The 18,103-nt window shown below is 41.3% G+C and overlaps 1 protein-coding gene across 2 annotated transcripts in view; it reads right to left on the reverse strand.

Moving 5' to 3' along the window:
* Window positions 1-5,037: 5,037 nt before the first annotated feature.
* The window catches only part of CRADD (CASP2 and RIPK1 domain containing adaptor with death domain), an 80,946-nt gene continuing 67,880 nt past the window's right edge, over window positions 5,038-18,103 (reverse strand). For both annotated transcript variants that reach the window (XM_062633356.1, XM_062633367.1), the window contains exon 3: window positions 5,038-5,556. In XM_062633356.1, the coding sequence (XP_062489340.1) occupies window positions 5,261-5,556 (296 nt within the window). In that variant the 3' untranslated portion in view covers window positions 5,038-5,260. The remainder of the gene's footprint in view (window positions 5,557-18,103) is intronic.

Consider the following 18,103-nt stretch of genomic DNA (forward strand, 5'->3'; position numbering starts at 1 on the left):
GGAAGTCTCTGTGTGTCCCCTCTATGTGAATGAGCTTGCTGGTGGGGAGAGGTCTGGGTCGCAACCCAGGAAGCTGGTGGCTTCTCTGCCCATGCCATGTGAACATTAACGCCAGCTGTGGCCAAGCATGTTACCCACTTTATCCTCCCTGGGCAGAGAGCAGTTCAACTACTTGGCTCGTTCGATCCCCTCTGCCCTTTTCTAAGACTGATAGCAAGGGCTGGTGCTGTGTAGGTCAGATGTGAAAATTGTGAGGACAGATTAAAGAACATGAACAGGCTGCCATTAGGTTGCTTTTCTTTTGGATCAATAGTGGCTTTGGATTCTTGATCTCGAGGTGGAAAACTCCATGAATGTATAAGCAATCTCCTGAGCCATCAAATACCGCCTCTTAATGGGACTGTTCACATTCCAGAACTCAAAATGATCTTGGTTTTGGAGACTTACTGATATATCCTTTGCTGAATGGCTCCACTCCTCTTTTTTTTTCCCCTTCTCATGATGCTTACTTTGAAGCGCATAGTGCAAAGTAGCACTTGAGGCAGTGAAAAGAGGACCCCATAACCTAGAATGCTTACTACACCCACAAAAACCCCTTCCCTTTTTATTGTCCCAAATCCATAAAGCCTGCTTTTCAAAGGGAGGTAGTAAAAGTACCACACTTCAGCAGGTTCCAATTAAAGAAGGCCTAATCCAAAGCGCATTGAAGTTAACAAGAGACTTTTTGTCTCTTTGCTGTTGGGGCTTGGACCAGACATCAGTGTCAGAAATGGTATCTGCAACATGTGCAGGCATTTTAAAGCAGTCCCTGCTGCAGGAGTGCTGGGAGTCTTCCTGCACCATTATCAGCTCTGCTGATCATCCAGCTCTCCCCAACAGCTTCAAAGGGAAATTGTAATTTGTCTTTTTCCACAACCAAAATGCTAGGTTCAGAAGTGAATTCTGCTAAAGCACATACTTCTTTTTTCTTTAATCTGGAAAGATATTTTGAAAGATTATTTCCATTTCCAGCGAATGTTCCTTTTTCTCAGGAAATTCATTAAAAAGGACAGTGTATTCAGGCCAAAAAAAAAGCCAAATCACTGGACTTACTTTTAGGTCTATTTATCAGGTGATAGAAAGACACCTTAAAAGTCAAAATTCTTTTCACTTAGTGAAATCTGGACAAAGCTTTTGAATATTCATTGCAAATACACAAAGCTTTCTTGAACTGCAGTTTCAGTTCTACTACTACGCCTTGACATTAGTCTGCGGCTATGAATATGGAAGCTTAGAAAGAGATTACTTCTCAGAGACTGTTTTTATTTCCAGTAAGAAACAAAACTGGCAGCATACCGCATTAGCATCAGATGAGTGTGCCTTTGATGTTCTTCGAATATAATACGACTTTGTTTATTTTCCCAGCCTTTTGCAGAATGTTTTATTCCATAGATCAACGACTGTCATAATAGATGACTCAAGATGGAAATTTCCCCCGCATCATCTGGGTGAAGCAGCTCAAAGATGACTGCATTTTCATTTTACTGTACATTTCAGCCACTCTTCAGTGCCTTGTAAAGCCTCCTTGACCTGATTCTGCCCTGAGGACATCCCTCCTTTGTGAACATCCATGCCACTTTATATAGGTGGGGAGAAAGAGTGCTCTTAGGCCTTGCCTGTTGCTATGCTGAGTCCACCTCTACTTGCAGAGTTCAAAAGAGCTTTTGTAAAGCATACTTACCACTTAAGAGAGTTAATGGGATCTCTTTACAGACCAAGGAAGAAAAATCAGTGGCTACTTTTCCCAAAGACTAGAAGTTAAGCCATCCATCTCATAGAAGGTCCAGCAGAGGCCACCTTTAAGCTTTCTTCTCTAGGGGCTCCTAAACACTGCCACAACTAAGTAGATGGCAATTATACCATTTTCACTAGAAAGGCATTTTCAACATCAGTTAAGAAACCTAAACACATCAAAGAGCAGTTGCTGCTGGCTAACCTTTGCCCCTGAGACCACATGCTAGCCTGAAGCCTGGAGTGGCCACATGCCTCACTGGAAGCGATGAGCAGTGGAAGAGAGATGAGTCCTTGCTGGGGGCTGCTCTTGGCTGTCAGCCTGACCTGTGCACCAGTCCTGGGGGCATGGTGGGCAGGGAGGACAGAAGCCCCTGTGCAAGCCCCCTGTCATCACCCAAACCCGGTGGCGCAAGGGAGTTGAGGCCAAGGGAGAGATGGGGAAACTCGTTCACTGAGTTGCCTCACTCCTGAACAATAATCAAGCCGCAGGCTTGTCTGTGAGTGAGATTTAAATAAGTAACATTTGCTCCCAAATTAGCCAGAGAAGAATAAACATTTTAAGACCTTTTGGCTGTCCTAAGAGAGAATAAGAGGCCTTGCTATACATCTGAAGAATTAAATTGTCTTAATTGCATCCTTGTGCAAAATAAAGCATTACATACAGAAGAAAAATATTTCTAAGTGGATGGAAAAATCCACTGGGTTAAAGGAATACTACTGTCAAGTTAAATGTGTGCCTGCATTTGTGTGGTGCAAAAAACAAGCTTTAATAAAACTGAAGAGTCTAATAGGAACATTTCTATGAATTTAAAAATAACAGCAATGGAAACAATCTCATAAAATAAGTAAACCTCTCCCTTCAATATTTGCAACTCAAGTATTACAACATTATTTTCAGGCCTGGGAATGTGAAAGTAACCATAAATTATGAATTAAGTGCTTTGTTCTACAATATGAGAGGCCCAGGTTTTAAATTCCTTGTCGAGTCGCAACTCCTTTAATTTCAGTACCACTGCTGGGAGGCAGGATTTTGCCCACTGAAAGACAAATTTCAGTGGAGAAACTACCTGATACGACACTCACCCATCAGGTTTCCAGTGGCCCATAGGAGATACACAGGATACCTGACCTGTAGGGAAGGCTTCTTTGACATGACACTTCATACCTACTGCAAGCTGTTTTCTTAACCACTAAAAAAGACTCTAAATCCATTATCTATGGATAAGCTGACATTGGTCTTACAAATGAACAACATGAAATGCAATGTTCACCCAAAGAAGAAGGTACCAGGGACCCGCGAGTGTGCCCATCACAGTTTTACCACCCACACTGGCTGCCTTCCTGGAGCTCTGTGCTCATGCTGGGTTGAATGGGGATGACTCCCTTGGAGACCAGTCTGCCTTTAGACTTGGTCCATGCTGGCTCAGAACAAGATAAGATACTTGCATTTGTCACTGGGAGCCAGCTTCTTCCTCTGAATCGTGTTTTCAGTAGTTTCTCCTGTTCCCCATCTCCAGCTTTTGCTCCTCCAAAGTGCTGCCAGGGACACTGCTTTGTCCCAGTTCCCTAAAATGCAGAACATGTTTAATGATGGCATTAAAGCATCATGAAACAGAAAAATAAATAAATTCCAAGGCCTAAAGTGATTTACATTGTTTACTTGGCGTTTGTTGATAGACTTAAACTCTATAAGGAGCCATAATAGGATATGATTAGTTAAGATCTGAGTAAAGTATAACAGGATCATGATTTACTCAAGGCCATAACTGTATACAGGAGATTCAAACCAAAATACCACCAGATTGCTTCAGGACCTGCAGGTGCTGACCTTGCTAGGGTGTTTTCTTATTTCTATGCTTCTGAAAAGACCCAAGGCAGAAATGATTTCCTTAAAACCTGTTTGTCTTTCCTAATTGCCCAGATGTCTTCCAAAATTTGGATATAGGATATAGGAAGAATTAAAAAAAAAAAGAAAAGAAAAAAAAGAAAAAGAAGAATAAAAGAAAGGCAGTAATTCTTACCCCAATTAAGACTTTTGATGAAGCAGCTCTCAAATCATGAGGCAGGTATTGCAACATCCTGCAGGATGTTACTTGGTAAGACTCCGTAGTCTACCATAACTTGCTCATAAATACAACTGGAAACCCTGTATCCAAACTTTGTTCCTCATTTACTGTGCAGCAAACTGCTCAGGGAGAATTAAGACATATTCTGCCTCTTATCATCAGGCCTCAGAGAGCAGCTGGTCACTCCCATCACCTCCAGATACATACCCTGTGGCCTTATCCCCCTTTACCTGGTCAGCAAAACCTCAGTGGTGTCTTCCAGTAGGAAGAAAATCTCTGAAAGAAGTGGAAGAGAAAAGCCCAGGCTTTACTGTTCTTCTGGATAAAATCTAATTCTCACAGGTGGTACAATTACACCTGGCAAAGAACTGGGGACAGGAGACACAGTTATGTCTCCTATTAGATTCAGAAAAGCTGGTAGAAATCAAATGAGCCTGGTGGATGGCACAAGCTGGAGGGAGAGCAGTGAGGAGTACATCTTGAGCAGAAAGGATCTGCAAGCTTCCCTACCCTGTTGGGCATGTGGTGGCCAGAGGAAGATGACTGTGAATACTTGACCTAAAAGTAAAACTTTTGTGAAACAAGACTGCCCGGATCCAGAGCATAGTGCAAGACTCAGCAGGCCCCAGGCTGTCTCCCAGTTTATTAGTGGAGACAAACATGGACAACTGAAAGGTTGTCTCGTTTTTCAGGCCTCTTTTCACTCTGTTTGCCTGTTTCTGACTATCTTTTGGTCACTTTTCTGCTGTGTGTCTTCCCTGAGAACTCCTCCCCTGCGCTATGGTAAGAGACGGCATACACACACGGTGCCAACCTCCTTGCAGATACACCCATTAAATAATAATTAGAGAAACCCTCTTGGACACACCAATTTCAAAGGCAGACTAAGGTGGCAGCCATTTACCCTAGAAAGAAACTCCATGTGCTAAAGCTTTTATAAATGTGAAATTAGCCACTTGCAATAACTGTTGTAAAATTGTTAAATTAGCAACAGTGATTATTCTCATTTCTTGCTGGGGTATCAGGGAACTAGCACAGAACAGCAGCAAAAAGGACTCCTCCAGCAAATAAGTTAAACCAAGTGTTGCCCCTTCAATGAAACCAGAAACCTTGCTGAGCTCACTGCAGGGGCGCCTGCTTACAAGCAGTTTAAGTGTCACCCTATATCCCCACTGGAAAAGTATAAAAGTGAACAGGAAAGCGTGATCAATTTTTTAATGCTTGCTAAAAATTAATCTGGCATGAAAAGAATTACAAGCCACAAGATGCCACAGGAAACTGGAATGTTTAAGCTTAATAAAACCATAGTTCCCAATCCCTTTTTTCCAGTTTAAGGCATCAGATCTTCAACATGCATTTCCACGAACCCTCTTGATTTAATTTCACGAAGTACTTGAAAGCTCCCGATCAATAGCAAGGCTTCACTCAAGCATATACTGTATCACAGAAGGATCCACCTCTTCTGCCATCAGACTGGCTTGCAGACTTTGGATTGTTGCTTTTTTCCCCAAGCGCTGTCTCCACAGGACAAATGCAGCTACAATCTGTGACTGCAGGTTGTGGGGGTGATTGACTTTACATCGATAGATGTCAGTATGGGACAAACCCAAACACAGAACTATATGCTCCCATTCGGGTCCCAGTCTCCTCGCAAGCTTGTTCAGCTGCTGATCTGTCGGTGAAGTCTTCAAAAGAAATGGTGCAATTTCAGTGATATCTGTAAAGAAAAGGCATACACATGTCAGTAGGTGATGCTGCAAATATTAATGTAAGACCTTGATAAAGGAGGCAATAAGCAAAGCTGAAGTGAAAGAATTAATTAAAGAAATGGATTACATACTCACCTAGAAAAACTAATGCAATAATCAACTAGAAGATTAATTAGAGGAAAGCTAATGCTCAGTGGACCATACTAGGGAGCCTATTCTGACATTCACACATCAGAATTCTACTCCAAAGCCAAGACTTCCAAAAGTAATTACAGATTTCAGGATAGTGAACACGAAAGATTTTCAAGGAACACGTCTCCAGGAGCCATCGCCATCTGAAAATTAATCTGCTTGCACCAATATGATATAGCGGCAAATGACGAATGTGGGACCAGTAATACCAGATTACTTCTATTCTGGGTCTCTGTTTATACACTTTGAAAATAACTTTTGATTTCTTAGTTACTAGGTATTATTTGATTTATTTTTTCTGTTTTGTTTTGCTGAGGGCTGCTCCCAGGAAATTCCTCAGTCTCCTAAGATGCTACTTGCCCTTTGTGACCTGTTATATACGGCAAACTCATCTTGAGGAGACCAGCTCCAGGTCTTTTCTTCTACTTGAATAAACCCATAAGCATGATTCAGGTGAACCCAAATGGGCATCAACGTTGATCCCAGTACAAATTATGCTTCGTTCCATTTATAGCAACATTCCTGAAAACAGGCATTTTTGTGCTACAGCTCCATTCATCTGGCCTCCTTGAGGTTGTTTTCAGGACAGTCCCGTGTTCTCTCAGAGATTTCTGCCCTATGTCCCTTAGTATCATCTGAGCACCCAACATGCCCCCAACAGTTTATCTGAGAAGGCGTTCAGCATCAAGCTAGTATCTGAGTCATGGAGGACAGGATCAATACAACTACTGAAACAGCTTTCACAGGAAGCATTAAGGTAGCTGTAATTAACAGTGACAAAAACCTCCTGGGGACTGCACCAAGTTATTTCTTACAAACACAAGTGATCTCTTTGTGTATTCCCTGTGGCAATCTGATCATTATATTTAAAAAAAACAAAGCATTAATACAAACAGTATTAATAGCAGAGTGAGAACACAGTACTATTCAGAAACATGTTGTATGGTACAGGTAGTCTAATTACACTAGGATTAATTATCACCAAGGAGAGAAATAGGCACTTCTAGAATACAATCCATCTCACCAGAAAGATGTCTAAAATAAGCGTGCGAATCACTCCTCTAAACATGTACATTTCCTCCTATTGATTATAAAAGGAGCCCTGGTTATAAGCTCGGTTGTTGACGTTGATGCTGTAAACACTCAGTGATGGTGAAACAATTATCTTACCACCTGTAAATGCAAACCACATAGCAGTTGCTTTAAAAAGGTGTATTTAGAAAAGCAGCATAAGATATCTATAAAGTACATTTGCTCTTCAATACCCTTTGCAAGCTGAAATGAAGGGTCAGCGCAGCCTGCAATTGCTGCTCTACTTTTGTTTCTGAAGATACTGCATCAAAACATCAAAAATATCCCCAAGAAAAAGCTGATTATAGCCTGTCAATCTGAAGAGGCAGACACCCTAGAGAAGAGCCGCTTTGCAAAATCTAATTTATAGCTCCAATATCATACTCTCAGCCTCCACTACAGCAGAACAGCAACACTAGAAAGCACCGCTCCTTCATTTTATCAAAAGTAATTGGTTTTGCATAGAATATCCACAGCCTGCAAATATTTGTACAATTTAAGCCCAATCATACATAAGTACTATACAAAGCTGCTTTGAGTAAAGGGAAAATTGCTTTCTGAAGAGTATTTAGGTCCCTCTGATCTTTCTGTCTCCAGATTGCCAAAAAAACCTGGGGCAAGCGGCTGGTTGCGGGACAGAGCAGAGGATGCTCCTGAAGAAGGCTGAGCAGTACCGGTGGGGCGGCCCTGTGCTGTCACATCACACGTGTTACCAGCTCCACAGGCATGTCAGGACAAGGGACTGCCTTTCATGAATGCAAACATTTGAGAATAACTAAAATTTTAAATATAGCTACACTGTGCTGTCACCAGCACTGTTTTTTGATATTAAACCATTGACTTGGCTTATGGTCAGCTACTAACCATAAGGCAGTGTGCACAAAGGAGCGCTACCTGCCAGCCTGGGCTTTTTGCTCTCACGCTAGAATTTTTATACTTCATGTTCACTAGCAGAATGATTTTATGATACTGAAACAGGATCAAGCAGGGAGGCCTAACTATAATACATGTCAGCTTGTCCATCCAGCCTTTGATATTAGGCAGATTTTTTGCTTCAACAAGTATCTTGCCTTCAGCCTGTTATCAGCCCTTTAATAAGAATAAGAATAAAACCCATCCAGGAAATCTTTTCATCTTATGCTACCATCTGATTCTAATATGGACATGGAAAATTCTGGGACAGAAGCCAAATGTTAAATTTAATACAAAGGACTGTTATTTTAGTCCCATTTTATTTTCTGTGATAGCTCTTTTTCAGATCTGATACAAAGTCACTGAGGAAAATCTGAGACAAGTATTCTGTGATGGAAAATATTATTTACAGGTATAGAGAAATATTAAGTGAGATATTTCAGTTATGACAAATGCAAAATCACAAAAAATTTGGATATGTTCTTGGATCAATGCCACTCTTAATTTAATAAACATAATGGCATTTCAGGTAAAAGGGAAATGAGTTTTCTGCGCTCAGCACCCAAGCTGCTTTGAATACATTGCAAAAACATTAAAGATGCCTTTTTAGTTATGTTTACTACAGACCTTCTCTTATAATCTCCATTTGTCAGGAACTGCCCTAGGGAGGTAATGAGATTAGAGCAAAAGCTTCAATTATGCAGATCCTGCAGTTGTATTTGAAAGGTAAGTTTAGGATACAGAGACCTCAGGTTTTGCAAAAGAAATGTGAAGCTCTTTTAGCTTGAGGTGGATCTGATGTGGAGGTGTACATGCTTATGTTAGGTATATGCTTCAGATTAGCAAAACAAGGACTGCATTGTTAGAAACAGGAAGAAGCAGGGCTTGGGGCACCACCGGAGGGTGTTGTGGCCTTCCCAGGAGATGGCAATTTCGGTGCCTTCACCTCCAGTGAAACACCAGGTTTTCACCATGGTGTTTCACTTGGTGAAAATGGCCAGCTGTGACCATGGTCTATGCCACAAAGTGTCAGGGCTGCACACTGCAGAGACAGAGAGGCTGAACCCTCACTGCTCACACTGAAGCCACTAAGTCCCTGAGGAATGGGGAACCAACTGCTTTGTGCTGGAGAGCGAGCCAGCCTGGTGCAGAGCTTCTCTTCTGGGTCTGCTAGCCAGATTGCTGACATGGCACTTACAACCCTTAAAATCCCCTTCCTCCTGGCTGGAGAGAGGTAGGTAGGACACTCTCCACCCTGGCTCTGGAACTGAAACTGACCCAGAGAAAGACACACAGATCCTTCTATGCAAAGTTGCAGCACGAGGAAACGTTCTTCTCATCTCCTGCTCTCGCTGGTCAAGGAAGCTCATCCACCCTAAGCCTTTATCCTAGATATCCCCGTTAAAAAACAGGAGATGTTGACAACTCCTGGGCTGTGTGTACATCTGTGCTTCCAGACTTCTACACAGACTGGGAGATACGATGGTGCTGGTGAGTATGGACAGAAAACAGAACTGGATATAAACAGACGGTACCACAGACAAAACAGAGTAACTCGGATACCAAAGCTATATATGGGGCAAAGGCAGGTGGTCACCGCTTTAGAATTTCTTTTTCTTTAGGACCTCTCCAGCTTTAAGTAGGAGACTCCGAGAAGGTATTGCAACAATGAGGGGGATGGAAAATAAACTCACCCCAGCTCTGTCCTGCTTGGCACAAGTGGGAGGATGCAAGATAAAGTCCAGTGAAAATGGGCTTTGAATCACTTCAAGACTCGTTTCTGCTTTTGCTTTCTCATTACCACCTCTAGGTGATGAAAAAAAGCAGAGACCATCTCTTAGGCTGACTTGCACCATGGGAAAATCTTTATCAGCATCAAGGCACTGACTTCCCACTCTGTGCTGCTGGAATGCAGCGGGGAGCAAGCGAGCTTGGCTCCAACACAGGACACAGCAGCAAAAAGTGCTGAGTCATTTTTTGTTGATCTGTAAAGTACCCAGCTGATTCCTCAGAACTGCTGGCAACCCCAAGTGCCTTCTGATTTTGTCTAAAGGACCCCTCTCCATGTAAGAATGACTTCTCTGTGCACGACCAAAAGCATCTCTTGGAGATCAGGGAGCCTTATCAATACACTTTTACACAGTGCAACACAAAAGCAACTGGGAAGGGTCAAGAACGCTTCCCAGCCTCTAGAATGGGGCCTGGTGGAAAGAAAACTACCCTGGGAATCAAGGGATATATTGAAATAGAGCAAAATTCCATGCAAGAACCCTTGGCAGAAACAGTGCTAGGCAAAAGTTCAATTTTTATATAATCACATCAGAAACAGGTAGGTGATTCTGGGCTTCAGACCCTGCATAACTGGAACTGGACTGCAAAAAAGAGTAACTGCTTAGGCATACATCTGGCCTCAGCATCTCCTACTAGTAGGTGCAAAGAGTGATCCTTCAGTGATCTGGGCTGAAGTCACTATTGTTCACTTGACCTTCTTAGAAGATGCTGCTTGTAATTTCTGAAGAGTTCAAAGCAATTATTTCAGAGTCCTCTTTAATTGCCTTTCCTGGCATCTGGAGTACAGTTCTTCCCTGAGAAGTGCTAAAGTTAGATCAAGCACTTCCAGAAGCCGTGAACCAAAGCAGCTTTGTTTCCCCCAGGTGCAAGTCCTACAGTTGACTCATGCTTCAGGACTTCTTTCCTCCAGCTGCTTACTGATTCTCAAGACAGTCACGAAATTGCTCCTCTCCACAACAGCAAGAAGGCAGAGCTCTTGACGTTGGCCAACAGGTTCAGGAGCTACTAGGTGTACATGCATACACACAATGGCCCACAGCAGAGGAGCACACAGCCTTGGTTACTATAAGAAATTATGCTAAAAGGGACTTTGAAGCTCTACAGAGCCATTGTGGCTAACGTGCCAGCAGCTGGTAACATTTGGGGTACTTCAGCTAAAGGAAAACATATATATAATAAACAACCTAGTTCCAGGCTCTGCTTCACTCCAGCCCCCTTGGAGTGCAGTGCACTTGACTTCAACTAGCCTGAGCCACAGACCCAGCAGTGGGCACTGAAAAGGCATGGTCATGGTTGCCAAGGCTGTGAGCTGTGTGTTTAGGCAGCTGCGTTACACTCAGTAAATTATTTAATGACCGAATGTCACAATAGGAAATAACTTGCACACAGCCAGGTATATTTACTTTAAAGTGAAATCCCCTTGGCCTGAACACAACAGTAAAAGTGGGTCATGAAGCAGAACAACACTTGGTGGATCAGGCTGGGACAGGCTTTCAAGAGCTGTGAGGTGGGGTTGCAGAATCTGAACTGGAAGGTGTGTAAAGCTCCAACTAATGGAGAGATCAGAGACTTCGAGAGCCGCAGCCCCCCTTGAGCTGCCAGAGATGTTGGATGAAAGGGAAAGCAGAGAGTAAGGATTTCGAGGTATCCCAGTGGGTGCCGTACATCACTCAAGTCAAAGACAAGATCATGGTGGATGTTCTTGAGAGAAGAGTGCAATAAACAGAGGTGCTGGGTAACTGCAGGGGATGGCATGGCCTGATTTGTTAGGAAAGGAGGTGGGAGGTGACAGTAGGCCTCCATTTGTACAGCTGATCTTCTGCCTTCTTGTTCAGCTGTTCTTTCCCAACCCAGTCCTAACAGGCGGAACTGCAGGCAAAGGCCTGCCTTCTTCCTACAGTACATCCAAATTCATGAGCTCTAAGCCAACCTGCAGCAATGAAGGACTAGTGTGCCAGATGGGAAAGTATCATGCCGGATATATGGCATTTGGCAGGCCTGCATGGAGAATGAAGCACTTACTCCCTCCTGTGCAAGTTAAAAATGATCATGAAGTTTATTTCATTGCTGTGAACTTTAGAACAGTCTGATTCAGGACCTGTTTAAACACAAGAATCAAGCTCAAATGCCTGATCAGTGAAAACAGCAGAACAGACTATCCAGAAACTAACCCCTACTATATAATTTGGGTGCTGGGTTTTTTCTTGTTGCTGCTAATGAAACATCAGACAGATTCAAAGGCTGGGAAGGGACCATTAGCATTTTGCAACAGCTCCAAATAATCGTACTCCACAGAATGTGGAAGAATATTTCTCTTCTATGTATCACCATATACATATCTTTTCTATATACCTGCAAACAGCATGCATCTCACAGCCCACCCAAAGTCTGTTCAAAACTACCAGGTCCTAGTGGTCTGGTCTTAGTGGGTTTCACCTGGTCTTAATGGGTGTCAAAAAGTGTTTGGCCAAGGAACGAGAAGAACTGAACTGTAAATCCTGTACTATTTGAAGACAGATAACTGACCCCATTATAGACATATTCCCATATATGAAGTTAATACACTCAGATTAAAGAACCTAAAAGAATACTAAAATAACTTGAAGAAGATGTTAAAATAACTTGGAGAAGCCTTCTCTGGCTTTTAGTATGTGCATTGTTAATCCTCTAACACAATCAAAATCAGATCTTGGTCAGTTAAACACCAAAATCAGATCTTGGTCAGTTAAACACCCAGACTAAACTACAGCATGGAATCTGTACTGTAAGTTCATTAAAAGAAAAACACCTAAAACAAAGGTTTAGAAAGTGGCACTTTTTTTTTGACAGACATTACAGTAAAACAAATTTGACAAAGAATTTTATCTGAGTATATGCTGCACTTCTGCTTCACAATTGCAGGATTGTAAAGTTTCTGTAGGTTGGTAACTTCTGATCTGATGAATACAAAGCCATTAATATCCAGAATAATATCAACCTCTGTCAATTACTGATCATAACATACTTACTCATAAGTGTATTTCTGTCATGGTAACTTCCACTTCCATGCCTCGTAATTTAATTATGAAAGGCACTAATCAAAATAAAAGCAAATATGAAATGTATTTTTAAGACTGGCTGCATTCTTCCACAACATGCTGGTTTTCATGACTTGTATAAAAGACAGGAAGTTGTCTGCCTTATTTTAAATAATTTGGAATCTAATACTATGACAGACAACGTGCAGAATAAATCGTGGCCATGATCCATGATAATCAAATCTATGGCAACTTCGAACGGTCTCGCTCAAGTGAAGCAGGATCCACCCATGGTACAATATTCAGCTCCTTCCTGCCAAAAGCTTGCTGGGTGTCTGAATTACTGGTGTTATGAAAAAGTACATATATCTTCATTTGTTGACAATCTCGTCTCCTGTGTGAGCTCTCAAGCATCATGCTTTGTGACATTAAACACATTTTGGTTATTAGGGTAGGAAAAATAGACAACATATAAGATTTTGTAAACCTACAGGCAATTTAAATATGCAGATGTTTCTGTTTTGGCTCAATACCAGCAGCTAATTTGTGTATTCTTTATCACTAGCTAATGACTGCCTAGTAGCTGTGGATGTGGCAGCAGACTGCTAAACCTGAAACAAAACATTCAGATTTGATGACAAAAATTTTCAACTGTATTCCCACTACGAAGTTCCAGTAGCTACTCAGTTTTCCTGAACATTCTCTTAATCTGTCTTACAGGTTTTGTACCTCCACAGATCTCTGTTATACTGATGGCCTTCAATATTACTCTATATTAAACAGATTGACAGAGAAGTTGCTAAATAAATTCATGCTATCATAAATTTTCACCCTTTTCAAGCTATAGGGAGCAATCCCTGCGTTTAAGGAGTTGAAAGAGATTGGGATTTCACTTTTTAATTTGCTTTTTATTTGGGAAGAACAGGGAGGAAGTTTCAGCAGTTAATAGAGTGGATGTTACTCTGCTTCCCTAGCATTTCTCTGCTGTTGCATACCATGAAATCAAATAGTTAATTTCTTAAATAAAATGGTGACAATGGACACATGCAAGGAAAAGAGTATCTATGCAGAGAAAACACAAACACAATATACTATAATATCTGCTGTCTTTTGAAGCAGGATTACCCAGCATTGCAGACAGGATTGGACTTAACTGTACTGTGTTTTTATACTTTTTTATTTCTAGGAGCATTTGATGCTGCTGTAGCACTGAAGTGGAAGTAAAATTTGCTTGATATTTCCTATCGATTTCTATATTGTTATACATAAATAAGCTATATGCATCAGCACTGAAGCCACAGCTAACAGTGGAATCATCACATTAATATGTTCGATATAAATGCATGAACAGGCTCACCATGCAGCATTACACTAAGGAAGAAAGAAATATCTACTCAGCTGCGAGGTTCTGAGGAACACCTGAGCTGCTAGGAATTACTTGGAAGAACTGCTTGAATACCGATACCAAGCATTCAGACCCTGGCCAAAGATTTTTTCCCAAATGAACAAATGTGATTTGAAAAGTTATATGGAAAGAAGATGTATGACTATTTTTTGGAAGCCAGAACAACTACTTGTGAGACAGCACAAAGCTACCTGACAGCCGGAGAGAGCAGAGATAAGAGCCTCTGGTTTATATGCTGGCAGTCACACCAAGAGTCAACTCTAGAAATAACGCCAAAAAAAATCATATTCTGAAGTATGCCAGTGGATTTCTACATACCTTTGAATGCTCTGCAGTTCTTAGTGAATTCAATGAGTTTGTTAATACAGCACTTTCAACTACTAATTGTTGGTCTGAAGCACACAGAGCCATCAATTCCCTCACTTAGGTTTCTCCGCCACGCTATCACAAATAATAATTAACAGAGGATGGGTGTATGAAGCCACAATGATCATAAACTACATTCATATTTGCAGTAGGCTCATGGTTTCACAGGAGGCAAATGTTTACCCATGTGGGCTGGGCAGCTCTGACAGAATAATTCACCCACTCTAAGTGCAAAACAAAGACAACTGGAGCAATTAATGATTGTTTTGTCAGCTAGATGACAAACTCATCATGCAACTTTTGTCAGGGGATTGGAAGTTAACTTCTTTGACAGACCCTACTTCAACGTTTATTTCAAATAGCCCAAGCTGTCTTTCAAAGACCTGAGGCAAGCGCTAATCCTGCTCCTCCTTTGCATGCAACAATCACAGCAGAGTCCTTGGGCTTTTTATCTGTATCTGAGTACAGTAAGTGAGTCAATTTTTTACTAGCAACTTTCCTACCGAGAAATCTGTCTAAAGGCTAGAGCAATTCAACAATAAAATCATGGGCTTGGACTTCAGCTATCCATGTTCCTTTCACCGAACAACAAAAATCATACTGCCAGTATGAAGGATTCTTTTTTCCTGTAAGACAACTAATTGTACATGTTTCCCTTACAGAACTTAAACCAAGTATGACAACAAGGCATTATATTTAGCCTTGATAAAACTGTTCATTCCTCCCAGATACTTTTTAAATTCAAGTTGGCTCTTCTTTTTTCTTTGGCTCGAGTAGTTAGAAATATCAGAACTGAAGATCTGTGCAACAGATGGAGCTCGGTTGAGAAGAATGCCTGTAAGGATCTTTGCCTGGCAGGTGTCAAACCAAAATTAATACTGCACATATTATGCTTTACTGAGCTTCAGATTTTAGCAAAGTGAGACTGCGTTCCTTCCTGACCACAAATATATATTAATAGAACAAGCCATGCAGAGCAAGCTAAAACAGTACTATCATTATGCTGAATCCTACACTGCTTGGCATTTTATTTAATCATTTACACCCATGTAAAGCAAGTAAATAAAATGCAGTGGGTTAGTTGAGTGTCTCTTTACAGACATTTTGCACAGGTGTAACAGCCTTCACAAGATGCCATAAGCAACATGGACTTAGACCCCTCCTGGTTTCTTTTTCCCCTCTTCTTATTGTGTCAGTGCCTTAAAGGCTTATGAACTTTAGAAGACTTTCTGACATTTGAAAATCCACAGGGAAAACCAGGTACTGGTGCTGAAATACACAGCTCAGCTACAGTTGCTCGCTACGCCTGGCTTGCTAAGTGGGATTCATCAGCCTGAGTCAAAAGGCAGCGCTTTCCATAGGTGTCAGGAAGGAGAGCTTCAGGTGTCATCATCTGCTTCTCTGTATTTCCACACTAGTGGGAGGCTCAGCATCACAACCAGCCCTATCAAGTGCCAAGTCACCTGGAATCTCATGGATGGTTTGACGGATCAGCCCAAAAGCAATTCTAGTTGACCAAAAGGGAAGTCATTTTAGAAGGTCACAGTCACAGGATTTTTAAAATCTCACATTTGTAAAACAAATATGAAATTATATTTGTGTGTGTATACATACATATACACACATATATTTTCAAAATCTTAGTTAAAAAAAAAATGAATGTCTTAGGTATCTGCAAGGCAAGTTCATCCCCTTCTTGAGCTCATCCCTACAAATTCAGGTTAAGGAAATGTCACATCACCCTGTGAGAAAAAAAGATGAAAATGGGAACATAGGTGAAGTAATTTCTTAAACAGGTCATAATTCACAGAGCATTTTACACTACTGTAGGTGTTTCCCCTCTGAGTCAGCACTGACCTAACATCCCATGTGATGTGCTCACTGGCGTGGCTCGTGGCTGCTCTGTGACATGGCTCGTACAGGGTGACAAGGCATGCTGACCAGCTGCAGTCATAACAGATCCCAAGGCAGCACTGAAAGTAATGAGGTGACTCACAGCTGCAGACCCAATTACTCTTACTCACTTAGGAGTAGAATTTTGCCAAAGCAACTGAAGCCAGATCAAAATCAAACAAGCTATTAGCAAACATTTGTATTACTTATGGTATTTGTAGAAGATTTATGCTAGCATCAGCGAGACAATCAAAACACAAAACCTAAACTTCCGAAAAAATCTTTTGCTTAAACAATTAATTTTCTTGTCTCACGCATCAGAACAATGTTTTCCTTCATAGTTTTGTAGTCTAATAGCTGCCAGATTTTGGTCCAGAATTGAAATTTCTGTCATACTGGCATTTGTACATAGCAAATCAGAAATACAAATGTTTTAACATCAGAAATGAAAAGGCTGGAAGATCAGACAGACCATAAAAGATTTGTTTTACTTGGTTTGGGAATTTATACAGCCATGGCTAACCAAAGCAAGACTGAAACAAAACCAAAAGGCAAACCAAAAAACTAGACAAATCTGTTCTGTCCCAGAGATGCAGAAACAGAAATGATGCTTGTGTCCCTGTCTGAAATCCTGCTCTGAACAAGAGAGAAGGGCTCTTCTTTCCTTGACAATTGTTCCTGACATCCCAGCTACCTCCTACAGCTAACAATGGAAAAGCAATCTTACAAAGCAGTCATTTTTTTTTCCTTAAGCAAACATCTTTTTAGTTGTACAAACTCAGAAACAAAGAGATCAGGGTTTGTTTTTTTTTATAATGCTGAAAATTTTAGTGCCAGAACTGTAAGCATCAGTATCTTTCTCTTCCATCTTCAGCTGTAACTGTCACGCGTTGGTTGAATTTAATAAAGGGATCAAACACATCCTGCAATGAATGTTCTAATTGACTTCGGTGGTAGACAGGACGAAGTATTTTGAGCTTCACGGTCAATGTGTTACCTAATTTTGTGTATGTGATCATCACAGAAGAGCCAAACGATCTGGCGATGTGAGGTTAACACATTCTGCCAAAGTGGCCTCAAATTTCCATCAGCAGAAATGCACCATACCACATCAGCATATGCAAACCCAACTTTGCTATGTGCAAACCACACAAACAGTGCCCAGGTACCTAATCTGACCTTCCACTTGCACTTTAGTGTGTGTAAATATGCTAACAACAGGCACAGAAGGCTCATGTGAAAGTTTACAAGTTCAAGTGCAAAAGGCAAATGAAAATCTGGCTTCAGTGCTTTGGTTTTCCCTCATTTTGGGAGACTCCAGTTTTCTAAGTCTGCTATGCAGTGCAGGAGTTGCTTCCTAAGGCCAAAAGACTGATCTATTTAAGTATCTTTATTCAGTTTTGTAGATTGAAAACGAGGGTTTACTGTCTGCTCAAAGAGGTTGACAAGAACATGAAGGTACCGCTACAACTCAAGACTTTTCAAGATGCATTATTTACTAGATATTACTTACTGATATTAACACTGTATTTGAATAGTTTGAGAACTCTAGGCATCCCATGAAAACTCCTTGCCTGAGGCATAATGGCATTTAAAGATTTACAAAGGTTTTCCCATCCAAAATTGCCAAGTGAATGGAGACAGTCAAGCTGAAAACTGTAAAGAGCCTCAATGTTTTCAGGAAGCTCTGTGCAGGCAGACTGTGAGGCTCGGAACAAGAAGCCACTAGTCGTTTTTAAACAACCCAGGTCCAAAGCATTCGACAAGGAGACTCAACAGACCCCTTCTGTAAACCAAGCAAGGAAAGCAGAAGCAATTTTTAATATTGTTCTTTGTGTCAGGCAGTTATTTCCACGTGCAAGTAGAGAAACTCGGTCAACCAAAGACGCCTGTGTCTGTAAGTGCGGT

Source organism: Pezoporus occidentalis, unplaced genomic scaffold (genome assembly GCF_034315485.1).
Source record: "Pezoporus occidentalis ecotype Australia unplaced genomic scaffold, CSIRO_AGI_Poc_V1 ctg112, whole genome shotgun sequence".
Taxonomy (NCBI): Eukaryota; Metazoa; Chordata; class Aves; order Psittaciformes; family Psittacidae; genus Pezoporus; species Pezoporus occidentalis.